The 13,378-nt window shown below is 36.9% G+C and overlaps 2 protein-coding genes across 4 annotated transcripts in view; one reads left to right on the plus strand and one right to left on the minus strand.

The window, feature by feature from the left end:
- Positions 1 to 223: 223 nt before the first annotated feature.
- Positions 224 to 3,194, minus strand: rpl7l1 (ribosomal protein L7-like 1). Its single transcript, XM_056765295.1, has 6 exons — positions 3,123 to 3,194; positions 1,563 to 1,671; positions 1,305 to 1,468; positions 1,026 to 1,163; positions 823 to 932; positions 224 to 682 (listed from the first exon to the last, which is right to left on the minus strand). The coding sequence occupies exons 1-6, from the start codon at positions 3,134 to 3,136 to the stop codon at positions 474 to 476; spliced, it is 744 nt and encodes a 247-aa protein (XP_056621273.1). The 5' UTR covers positions 3,137 to 3,194; the 3' UTR covers positions 224 to 473.
- Positions 3,195 to 5,201: 2,007 nt separating this feature from the next.
- ncoa1 (nuclear receptor coactivator 1) overlaps positions 5,202 to 13,378 on the plus strand; it is a 41,551-nt gene continuing 33,374 nt past the window's right edge. For all 3 annotated transcript variants that reach the window (XR_008908736.1, XM_056765290.1, XM_056765292.1), the window contains exon 1: positions 5,202 to 5,714. The gene's annotated coding sequence lies outside the window, so the exon portion shown is untranslated. The remainder of the gene's footprint in view (positions 5,715 to 13,378) is intronic.

The following is a 13,378-nucleotide window of genomic DNA, read 5'->3' on the forward strand; positions in this document are numbered from 1 at the left end:
AAAAGTAATTATCTTACTATTTTATTCTGTAAATAATACGAATATATAATAAATATGTCCTGTAGCATAACAGCAAACATGTTTAAATTAAAGATAAATCTCTATTTTGCCTCTTTATATTTATATTTTGCTGTTACACCATAGGACCAAGACACATGTAAGGTACATTATTTATTTTATTATATCTACATTCATTATTGTTCATATATAAAACACACACACATTTGGAATTTTCATTCTTTAATAAAAATATTGAACAACATAGTATTGAATAATTACATTTGAACATGTAATTTATTTTGAGGGAAACCCATGCTTTAACTGAACGTTCAGTTAAAACAGCACATAGAAAGACTCCTTTTGGATTGAGAACACTGGTAGAGTAACCATCACAACACAGTCCGGCATAAACCCAATAGGATTTTCCAAAGAGAAGCATCGAAAAGAAGTCCAAACCAAGAGTTTTTTATAGATCAGTTAAGTTTTCTGATAACTGTGTTTATGTCTTCAGCTCTGGGTCCGGGGTTTCCAACATCTTTCATTAAGCCAACTTGGTCTCTAGCAGCATGCCGAGGTACTGACAGATTAAATGGCCACAAGAAGTTATTTACAACCCTGAAGGATTTTCCAGCACAGTAAAGTTCATGAATAAGGTCCTCCAAACAGATGATCCCATGCTCGCCTGAGGATTAAACAGGCCATTCAGTCTATATAACTTCACTGACATTGAAATTTATCAAAACTAATTCTTTATACCATGTCAGAAAACTAAAGATCTGCGTTTTCAAGACACTATTTACCATGTTCATTAAAGATACTTACCCAGATGTTTCTCAATTAGTGTATTGTCGGTAAGAGGAACTTTTTTCTTATTAACCTTTCCTTGTCCCCTTTTCAGGATGAGCTCCCGGACAGATTTCAAGTTGGGAAACCTATTAGTCAAATAAAAATGTAATGAGACATGAGCGAATAAATTATGACTGAAAAGTAACTAAACACAGTGCAAACAGATGATAATCTCTTACCCCCACGCAACATAGGGCTCCACAGTCTTAAGCATTTTTATAGACGTCTTGCTGACTTTGACAAAGGTTCCACTGAAGATCTTCCTCAACCTCAGCATCTGAATGACCTCCCTCACTTTGGGGCTAATACCTTTGATCCTAAAAAGAACCATAAGCAAAGATTAAACCCTGCCAAAACCTACAAGTGGGTGACACTATATTCCAATTTAAATAAGTCAACTACACATATTATAAAACAAAGCTGCATTTTAATATAAACAGTGCAAAAGTAGACCATACTCTTTGATGCGGACAGCAAATGCCAGTTGTTGCTTAGCTGGTGGCATGGCAGGCGGAGGTCGTTTTTGTAGCCTTGCCAGTCGAGTCTCATCTCGCTGACGCTTTTTGCTGTTTTTAAGAACATCTTCCAAGCGCTTAAACTTTATTGGAATTCCCTTTTGTACCTTTAAAATTTAAGACAATATCAGTCTTGTTCTGAACAATTGTATTATTCATTTTACTATTAACAGAAGCATATTTCACGTAATAAAGTCTTACTTTTCTTTTCTGCTGTAATGCAAGTTTAGCTTGATTTGCTTTGATGGCCTGATAGGCTTTGCGTTTCTTGAGAAGGTTCTCAGGAACGAGCTTGATTACTCTCCCACTTCTAAACAGATAAAAAAGATCATCAGTGAGAAATATTCATATTATTTGAATTCATTTCATTAACAAATTTCTGATGTAAAAGATTGGAGGCACAGAGATTGATGTAGCTGTGAAGGCGGGTGGAATGAAGATGTTATCTTCACCTCCACAGAAGAAGAAAATCAATCTGACAGGACTCACAAATGTTCACAGACGACTTTTTGAAATAAAGCTTTATAATGTTCATGTTTGATCATTTATTTTAATCGAATACATCAATCGAGCCACTGTGAAGGACATCTTATGTGTCTTATTTCACCACACAAATAAAGGAAGCTTCCTGAGTCGTGAGCAAGGGGTACAGGTGTACCCTTCCCCTGCATCCTAAAGGGGTGGAGCTAAGGACATTAGGAAAGGAAATGGGGACACATTAAATAAGAAATGAGAAGCAAGCTCCCTGTTTTGAGTGGTTTCTACAGCTGTAAAAACAGAATATGAGGATAACAGCAACAAGACAACATTGATAGGTGATGTAATTGTTATTTCATCTGGAATTATACATCTTTGGAAATATTTGGGATAATGCAAGAACACAAGTGAACAAAATATAACACTGTGCTAGTGGTTTTGTGGTACTTTAATAGAAAACCTTGAGTCATAACAGATGGAAAATTAAAGATGCTTTGCCTAGAAATCATTACATTTATGAATTTGCACAGAGTTTTATCCAAAGTGACTTAAAATCAATGTACTAATTACCAGTATATATGAACCCTAGCAATAGAACACACAACCTTTGTACCACTTATGCAACGGACTAAAAGTAGTCTTTGGTGCTCCTGGGTAGTGCTTGTTTACATCTAGCTAAATGGTCGTCATTTTATGCTTACAACAATTTCAACATGAGGTTTATAAACAAGGGTCAGCTGTTCTATATAACATTCTGATCGCTTTCCCTTCCAAAGTGATCATCCCTATGCCCTACTCCCTTTAAAGAGTAAAAAGCTCACGATGTGGAAACTCTGGAGGGAACAACATAACTGTATCTCCTAATGTATCTGTTTAAAATGAACTTGGCAAAGGGCCCTTCGGAGGGGAATATTACCCGTTTGGAAAGCGCCATATGTTTCGAGTAATAGACATGCTGCTACATCATTACAACACCAACCAATATGCGGGAATGTAAAACACTTGAACCAAAATCTTCAATTTGAACTAGCATTTAACAATGAAAACTGAGTGCGTCTTGTATAGAAAAATGACCAACATCAAACTATTGATCATGGACACAGCTAGACATTCGCCCCATGTGAAAAAGCTCGCGACTTTTTTTAAAACGGCATCAACCTCTAAAATAATCGCACTAATACATAACCAACATTGCGCTTATTAAAATAAATATAAAACATGGTAAAAATGTTATGATATTCACTGTAGATGGTTTTAGATTGGTCTAAATAGTCAAATACATACCCAGGTTCAGCCATCGCGTTTGCTGTGACGATGTCCTGTCGCACGCATATGACGCTTTACTCGTCTTTATTGAAGTAATACTGCCACCTATCGCTTTGGAGTGTTTATCTCATTTATTTTTTGACTCACGTTCACCACCGTGTGACGATGTATTGTGCACGCATACTGCACAATTTGACGAATTAATATCATGATAATAATTATGAATACTAGATTTTCGAAGGAAAACCAAGAGCCAACAAAATGCTTTTCCCGTCTCCTATGTTTCTTTTGCTAGATGTATTGGGATTGTTTCTTAAGCGGTTTGTCCATTTAACTCATCTCGCTTGTCTACTCTGCTTCCTAGTGTTTTTGTAGTAATTTGTGTAGCCTACTCTTATGTTTTCTAGACTCCAAGAATTCTAATAGAATGATGACTGCTCAAACCAAGAATTTTAAGGCATTTATTTTGCATTCCAGCAGTGGTGAATGCAATATATTATGATTCCTGGTCAAGTTTAGTTTTGCATTGAAAGTTTATGAATTTTATATCAAAGGTGTAAGTGACGATGACATGACACATTAATTGCTGTCAAACCCGACATGTGGAACAAGTTATAAATTAACATACACTTGACTTTGATATTCTACTTTGTCTCACATGAACCAGTTGAACCAGTTGTCCAGACACAAGTCAAAAAACTTCAAAGATTGTCTTTAATTGTATTATGCTGTACTACTGTGAATACAAATAAATTTCAGGAATCAGATTAAACTTTTTAGTTAGCATTTGCATTTGTATAGAGTTGTCCTTGTCTTCATTCTGTATTTATCAAATAAGCTTATAATAAAGCAGAATTTCCTGAATAAAGCAGAACTTCCTGAATGAAGCAGAATAGTCTGGTGACTGACAGACTCACTTCTAACAGTCCCTTGCCGCCACCTTGGCCGTATAACTGGACTGAAATCGTTGAAAAATGCCCACAACACTAACACACAGACTGACAGACGGTCTCGTCACATTTTCTAGTTTTAATATCTAATAAACTAGTTTCTTGCTTTTAAAGAGTCATTTGGAGCAAACATTATTATCACAAAGTGTCAATCATCCAGCTGTTTTTAGGCAAAATAGCAAATACTACATTGGTAAATAATGCTTCAATTATTCTGTTCAACATTGTTCAAAAAGTAATTTCTGTTCACCAAGCCTGCATTGACTTGATCCAATATACAGTAAAAGAAGCCTGATCTTTAATGCAAGCCTGTTTTTAATAAATAGTATATAGTTATCCATATTATGGGGGCCCCCATAAGACATGATTCAGTTCGAGCACTGCACAATATAGGAACTATTCACAAGGATAAATATCATATACAGTTTTGAAATGAATTTCTTCAATTTTTGAGAATAACTTGGAAACTTTAAATAGAAGGATTCTAACACACTGAAGCATTTGTTATGATATATGATACGAATAGATTTTTATGTTTCTATCAAATCTAAAGTGGCTAAATTGTTAAATAAATGTAAAAAAAATATGTAGGCTAAAGAGTATACATAAGAGTGTAAATATAAGCTAAATAGTTATTTTGTAAATGGTTCGTTTATATAGTTCGTAAATAGTTTGGGGCAAAACATATATATTTAGTTACCCCCTCCGCCCACCTGGAAAATCACTTGGCCCACATTTCATAGCATATCTGGAGCCGGGCCAGAAGGGACTTTTCTCCCATATCCCGTTCACGTGGGTCGCCTAAATAAAAACAACTTGTCACTATTTCAACTCCCTAATAATGCTGTACTGGACCAACGTATATTATACAAGTGTAAGCATTATGCTTATGAAAAATAAAGAGGGATAATATCAGCAGTGAAATAGTTTGTAAAGCCCAAAGGTTGAATGTTACTTACTGTTCATTCGCACACCCTTGCGGGTCCCCGTGAGTTGCCGCGCTCTAAATGGACCCCGTTATTGTACGTTCTTGCACTACGAAACCCGTCAATTTACACAAACCTGTGCAACCAATCAGATCTTCAAATCATGTGTCTCTACGCAACCGTCTCCGCCATGCCATACAGATCAGCACAGTCGCGCAGCTTCTCTGTGACGTGAGCGATCCTCCTGTTTGTTTGTGTAGCTCGAGGATGAAAATGGCGGTGGGGAGAGATCAACGCGAGAATTAAACACACAAATGACCATTTGACTAGGATGACAGCAGCGCAGCACCGCAAAGGAATAAACAAGCACCCAAGCGTCAACTGTGTGCATTTGCAGCGACAAACACCCGGAGTTTAACGGAGAAATAACAGCGCCCTGGATTTAAAATAGCTTCCGAAATTAGCCCGCTAACCTCGTTAGCTTAGCCTGCACTCAACTGGAAGATTCAACGGCCATCACAACACCGCATAAACGGAATTATTGTGTCATACAAAGATGAACTGCGCTTTTTTCGTTTTAACGCCTCAATTCAAGCTCGGTCGTGTGGACCGGGCTTGCAGACACATTTGCATCTGATTGAATGCATAACTAATCGTTCCATCTGGCAGCATTAGCCAGCAAACACCATCCTAAAGTTCAACGAGCATCTGTTGGAGACGAACGCACTGAACAGGTAACTCGAATGCATAATTTGGTGTGTTTTATGTATATTTGTTGGTGTTTCATGGGAGGAGGAGATCATCTGGCGAGGCTGATCCAGTCAGAGGAAAAAGGCATGTGCAGCATTAAATGCCCCGTGCGCATAGTTATTGTTTTGAATCATTTACTAACCTTTGCACGCACTGCTTTCTTGGTGAAATATATTTCGGCACTTTATTAAAAGGACGTTTTGGTTGGATGTTTGGTTATGTTCTTGTATTGTTTTACTGCATCAGAGGAATACAAGGTTTATCACTTCATCGGGATCCAGAATGATGAATACTGACATCTCAGGTTTGGCAGCGTCACTCATGTGACACGAGCAGGTCTGCAATTGAAGTGCATTGATTTTTAAAGCCGGTGTTAGTTGCATGGCTTATAATTTGACGAGTTTATAATAATTCTATTCAAACTTTTGCTGAAAGCACGAACACAAAAAGTTGTTGAATTTCTTATTTTAATAATAAATGGAGCTGATTATTTGATATGCGTTAATATTTTTCCTGATTTTTTATGTTAAGTGCTTTAATAATTTAGTAAATATGCAAAGCGTTGTTAAATATGTGTAAATTTAATTGATTGAAATTAATTGATAGGCGTGCTCTATAATCTGCTGTGGAAGTTGTTTGTATCGTTATTGCTGCTTAGTAATAACCAGTTGAATACATTGGTTGATATTCAGTTAGGTGGTGCTGGTTTGTTAAAATTAAGCTAATAATTTCATAGGTGCTTTCTTTTTCATAAGTATTCAATAAGTGTAATTTTATAGATGCCTTACTTTTTCAAAATATTAATTCGACGATAATTAAACTTTCTTTCCTGTAGCTCAGTGGTAAGAGCATTGCGTGAACTACGCAAGGTTGTGGGTTCGAACCCTGGGGATTGCAAATACCTATGTAAAAAGCATAGGGTAAAGCAATGTAAATCGCTTTGGATAAAAGCGTCTGCCAAATGCCTAAATGTAAATGTACATTGAATGTTACGTGTAAAAATGCATAGACATCAAATTGAAGTTATGACGCTGCATCTATGCCATTTTTGTAAATAAAGTTAATAAAATTATTTAATATTTTTTTTTATATTCCAAATTAACAAGTGTTAAAGATCCTTGCACAAATAACGATATAGAAAAGTAAACGATATCGTGCATTGCGCTGACGCCGTTTGTGTCCTCGTGAGTCCGCGCGAGCGTCTCCCTGCCGCAGCACACAGAGCAGCTCTCAGCTGTGCCTTCCCAGTCTTTCGGAGAGCTGACCTACATCTCGCTAGAAAAAAGCTTGTGCGGCAGCCTGTGAGAATGTGTGGGGGTAGGGAGAGCGCGCCAGAGAGAGCTAGAAGCAAATGAACAAGCGAGAGAGACAGGAAAGAAATTCTGCTCAAACCAGCTAACAGACACCCAGTGCGCACAGAAGAGAGAGAGGGGACCTATGGCTCAGTGTCCCACTTCTTATCAGATCATGCTTGGCCTTAGCAACAACCGAGGGTTCTTTTTCAATGAGATCCAGAGCCAGAGATGGACAAAGTCAGTTTCCAATTTGCCTAGACATTCGGGCAACAGTTACTGCGATTGTAGCATCTGCTGACTGCTTTCCTTGCCTCGGGAGTTGTATTTACAGATAGAAGAGGTGGGAGGGCCGGTCTCACCCCTAAAGTTCAGAAGTACAGGATGTTGTAACAAGCTTAGCGCGAGTGAAACATCAGTTTCTCCACGCCTGATGCACTCTCTCCTGTTAACCTTGGAATTTTTGACAACCCTTTCTGCTCTGGCACATTTGAAGTTTATCAGCGGTCATTTATCAGCTTTTAATAAAAGATTTGTGGAGCTGTGTCAGTTTGGGTTGTCAGAAGGTCATTGGTTTGTCCTAAAAGGAATTTGAATTGAGAGGTCATGATAGTGCAATTTTAATTTTGGATGCATAATTCTTTCTGAATCAAATTCTATTACCCTGTGATTTTTATAATTGTTTTTTTTTCTTATGACTTCAAATGTTTTAAGGAGAATTTTAACCTGTCATGCAATTGTTGTGTTTCATAAATGAATCAACAATATGCACAGAAAAAGACAAGGCCATGTATGTTAAAAATGGAGACTTTTCACTAAAAGTTAGTCAAAAAGTAAAAAAGTGGTGTGGCACAGTTGTTATTTATGTGCCATGTCAGGCATACACATTGGTTTGGTAAGAAAGCTCCACAGATTATTAGCTAACAAGAGAAACCGCTTTAATCAACAATCCTCCTGATCATATGGGTCCATAAGTACTGTATTAACAGTATTATTAATTTAATAGGGTTATGTTAAATTGTTTTGGCTTGAACTTAAATAGTGACTCATAAAAGTGAGATGGTGGTCTAGTGGGTTAAACCACTGAACTGGTAAATCAAAGGTTGATGGTTCGATCCCAGCATCCACCACCAGTGTGTCCTTGAGCAAGACACTTTACTCCATGTTGCTCCAGGGGGATTGTCCCTGTAATAAGTGCACTGTAAGTAGCTTTGGATAAAAGCGTCTGCCAAATGACAAAAAAAATAAAGGAATATAAAAGTAAAGTTCTGCTTCAAGCCTGGAATACATGTCTTGTGCCATGTTGTCTTTTCAGATAACTGTCGTGAAAATGCCTTCTAGTGCTACTGCTATTTATTTCACCAAACTTTTTTTTTACTATTACAAACTAGACTGGTAAATTTGTAGTGTTTGTCAAAAGTTGTGATACTGTTTTTGGTATTTTTTTCCAGTTTTATAATTAGTGTCATTATCTGACACGATCTGATTACGATCCAAAACTTTTTGGTTTCTCTTTGACGAGTATACCTGTTATGTAATAGTGTTGTTTGTGACAGACGATAGAAAAATTACTACCCGAGTCTGACACTTTCGATTGGTTGAATTTGTGTTCTTGTGACCGCAATATCCAAAAGGCACTGACTGCTTTGGGAACTTGTTGTGATTGAGTAGCTGTTGCAAAAGTTTTTTAATTTAAAAAATCTTTCTGTGGTGATCATTCACTTACTGCTATTAGCAAAACATTGTTGATATAGGTACAATATGTAGATACAGTATTTACTATTTATGAATTTGTACAAAAAAAGCATATTCTTTTAAACCACCTGCTATCTGAATGCTTTCTGACTTGAAATTTTTCTGACTATTTTTGTGTTATATAACAATCAAACTTTAAAGCAGGGGATACCTGCATAACTCTAAAGGTCTTTTTAATAAAACAAGCAAAAACTAAGAAGCCTAATGTCAGATTATGAATCAATTAGTTCAAGGGTGTCAAACTTATTTTAGGGTATGGGCCGGATTGGCCTAATGACTTTGTTGGCGACGTACAGTATGTTGCACATTATTGTTGTCACGGTACCAACATTCAAGTAGTCGGTACCGTTACCAGTAAAGTTCAACGGTTCTCGGTACCAATTTAGGTACCAAAGCAAACCGCAGTACATGCTAATTGAGATACAATTTTATTAATAAAGCTCATTGTTAATATAAATGTATAAAAAGCAATGCCATTTTGGTCGGAGCCAATGGTCGAGCGGTTCGTGCTCCGACATAAGGCGCTGTTGCGTCCCGGGCGACCCGAGTTAGAATCCCGTCTGCCATTTTGTATACATGAAGTACACAAGTTAATTGATGCTGAAATTGTTGTGTGCTGCTCACTGGGGTCTTGTATGCTGATGAACATCCTCCTCTGTCTGCTGCTGTATAAGACAAATAGAATAAACCTCAGTTAGGCAACTGACTGAACAAACATGCATAATCATTATTAAAAGAAACATCCGCTTTATACTGCTTTTACACAATATATTTATATATATTATAAATGCAACAGAACAGACAGATTTATGAAAATATTTGAAAAAGGATGTTGAAGTCCTACATGTAGCAAACATTTTGGACTTAATTGCACTTTATTGCTATATATTCGTCCTTATTGTTCTCGACATGTGGTTGCTATCGTCGTCTATTGCAAGATTAATTACAGTTTGATACTTGATCGAAAACTCCAATAAATGGAAAAAGTCACAACTTTGTAGTTTTTAATGAGTTCTAAACAAAATATAGAAAGTTTGTTTTATATTTGTTGCCTATCTGGCAATGCCCGTATTAATAAGTCAAAATACGATTTTTTTTAAAGATATTATTTATTAAACTGTTTCCCCTGTATACTTGAATGTTTGTCCTTATTAGCAGGGGGTTTCCAAACGTCTCAATCCTTGACCCACCGACAGGTAATCTGTGTCAAACACCAAATTTTTTACATGGCGAAAAAAACATTTGTTTCAGTAGTTTTTATTTGATAACGAATAAATAAGATTAATTAAGTATGGCAACAGCCATCCTGACATATAATAAAGCACAAAATGCTTTTAATTATCTAATGATAAAAACATGATATAGTTTAAAAACAAATGGAAGCAGATCTATTATGTGATGTGAAAATTTAGAATAGTAAGTTCAGCGGATTCTCGCCTGTTTCACGGCAGTGTTAATATTATTTGTCATGAGTCTTTCGCTCTAATGTTACACCACTGAAGCCATCGATAAAGAGGCGCAGTTTTTATACTGTTTTCTAGAGGAGGTCGCCTACGTTTTTCGCGCATGTGAAGCCCATGAATATTCCCAATGAGTTATTACAAAAATAATTTATTAAAGTATTGTTTGTGTCGTCTTTGTCCCCACCACTTTTCAAAAAAAGTTAAGCCACTGCTCACTTTTTGCTGCTGGATTATTGTCCTATGTAAACCGCATGAGCCTGAATAATAGCACAACAGAAGACATTGTGTCACTCACCTAATGTGAAATTTACATTTGTTCATTTATCAGACGCTTTTATCCAAAGCGATTTACAGATGGGGTTAACAATGGAAGCAATTGAGACAGCATAAGGACAACAAAAAGACCGGTCTCATATAGCCTACCACAGAATACAGAGTAGAAAAGAAATTGAAGTCAAATCTGATCAGTCAGGTGTTGACGGAAGAGATGCGTTTTCAGACGATTCTTAAACATGGCTACAGAATCCGCAGATATTTTAGCAGCGAGCAGATTATTCCACATAAGTGAAACCGAGAAGGTACATGAGAGAGATTTTTTTACCTTTATGGGATGGCATCACAAGATGTTGTTCGTTTGCATAGCGCAGGGATCTGGCGGGTACATATGTCTGCATTAGCGAGTGACGATACGGGGGTGACAAGCTAGTGGTGGTCTTGTAGGCCAAGAGCAGAGTCTTGATTTTTTTTTTTTTTTACTTTATTGGACCGACAGTGATTTTTTTTTGAGAGGATAGGAAGCGATGTGGATGAGAGAGAGGGGTGGGGTGGAGGAAAGGACCGAAAATCAAATATACTTTGTTATATAGTTGTAATAAAGTTATTTTAGGCACTCTTTAAATAAAAAAATGATAAAAAATATGGTCTGTAGTGTCACAGAATGTCGGACTGAAACACAACTGCCCTTTGTCACCCTACTACTTAAAATGACACATTATTTTAATTTTATTTTAAGAAGTTTCTTATAAACTGAAAACAATTAGGCTTACTAGACACATTTTATGACCTGAGGATTTGGTTTACCGGTGAGCGTGAGCGCTTGCTCTGGTGTGAGGAGCATGGCCGCACGCGTCCTCCTCTTCAGTGTTCACATGCACTGTCTTCCGATGAGCTCCATGCGAGTGCGCAAGCCCTCGGCCTCTTGCATTTAATTGTCACTTGCATTTAAAATAAAAGAAGCGTTTGTAATACAGCAACACATTGTCGAGAAAGGGCAAAAAGCATAAAGCCGCTCTTTAATGTAGATGTACAGTATTGTGATTTAATTTTGTCCGAGGATGTTATAAATCAGGATTTTTGCGACGGTTAAAGTGACTAGTGGTGGCATCCCGTTGTAAAATAAAACAGTAAATGTGACAGATAAGAGAGTAGAAGATAAACAGATAAGTGCTAACACTAACACGACATGAAGACATCACAAATGTGCTAAATAGTTTGTGACCTCACCAGCGAGACAAATCTGGGAAACATACAAGACCCAAATCATGTCCTCCCATTTATTTTACCCCAAAAAACGTCCATGCAAGCAATTCTGACTGACAACCAAATCAGGTCACGTCTCTTCTCCAAACCAAAGCGCGAGCAGCAGGGCTACTGTCGAACTGCCCGCTCCAGTCTGAAGTACATACCAACCGGTTAAGACGTTTTCATTCAGAAATGTACTCCGCAGCGGCAAGTTCTGTGCTTTAAAATGCTCCACACACTGCCGTCTCTCTCTTAAATGCATTCGGCCATCTCACTTATTTGTGAAATTCACAAATTTTCGGTTGCCGAACATTCGGTGCATCCCTACATTTGACAACACGATTGCACATACTCGAATAAAAGTTTTCTCCTGCTGTAGCTGAAAAGGATACTATGAATTGATCATACCAATATAATAAAAGCAGTCTTTAAAAAAAACTGTAATTTAGTTTTTTTCCTGAAGTCAGCACTATCACACATCAACAATGAATTCGCAAAGTTTAATTGTATTCCATGTAGGCCAAAAAGGCCATTTCAAGAGCTCTCTTCTTTCATCAACACATGTACTAAATGTATACATGGAGACATTAATTCAACTCTGCTTCTGTTCTTTCATTTTTCTCCAGGGGTAAGTGTTTTGAATATTTGAGTGTTTCCTCAAAGTAGTTTGTCTATACACAGATGTTAAAGAAATAGTTTACCCAAATATGAATCTTTTCCCATTATTAACTCACCCTTATGTTGTTCCAAACTCGTAGATTTTCCTTTCTTCAGTCTAACACAAAAACAGATGTTAACCGAAATGATAGTGATTGACAAACTCAGTCCCTATTCACTTCCATTGCTTGGAAAAAACAGTTACTTCTGTCTTGAAAGCTTGTTTACTTATGTTTACTTCAAAATTAAATAATAAGGATCTACTGTTGATCTTTTTTTGTCTAAAACAGTCACAAACTTTGTCATAATAGTACTTCACTGAGTAATAAAAGCTTTGTTGGTATTTTTGTGGCCGCATTAACAGACTGTGTTTACATACTTGTCCTGTATCATTCCTTCCTGTGCTCTAGAAACAGATATTTAAGTGTTTTAAAGCCACTTGTTTTCTGTTTTTGAGATTCTTCCAAACATAGCATTTGCTTCTTCTCAGTCATTTTCAAACACCGGTCTCTGTCCCTGTTATGTGCTATTGAACTATTTTAGGTACACAAGACTTTGCCATGTTGCAATAAAGGAATAAGCCCCAGGAAGCAGTGGGTTACAGTGCATTTTATAAAAGCTAAGTGCGTTGTGGCACAACTCAAAGCAAAGTGCCTAAAACCCCCTTAGCTGTTATAAAATGCACTGTAACCAATTGCTTCACAGGGCTTATTGCTTTTATAAGACGGTTATTCCATATGCGTAGCAAAGGTTTCATAAAATAAAGTGATACTGTAACTGCGGTCTGCCGTTTTAAATCGGGACATTTTATAACAGCTTAGAACTCTGCTAAACCAATCAGAACCAAGGACCAGAACTGACAGTTTTATAATTCATATTTTAGCTTTCGTTACGATGCAGGAAATTTTACTTGTATACACAAACATCTGTACGGTCTATGTAGGCTTTAAGTCTAGACTT

This window comes from Triplophysa dalaica, chromosome 13 (assembly GCF_015846415.1).
Source record: "Triplophysa dalaica isolate WHDGS20190420 chromosome 13, ASM1584641v1, whole genome shotgun sequence".
NCBI lineage: Eukaryota > Metazoa > Chordata > Actinopteri > Cypriniformes > Nemacheilidae > Triplophysa > Triplophysa dalaica.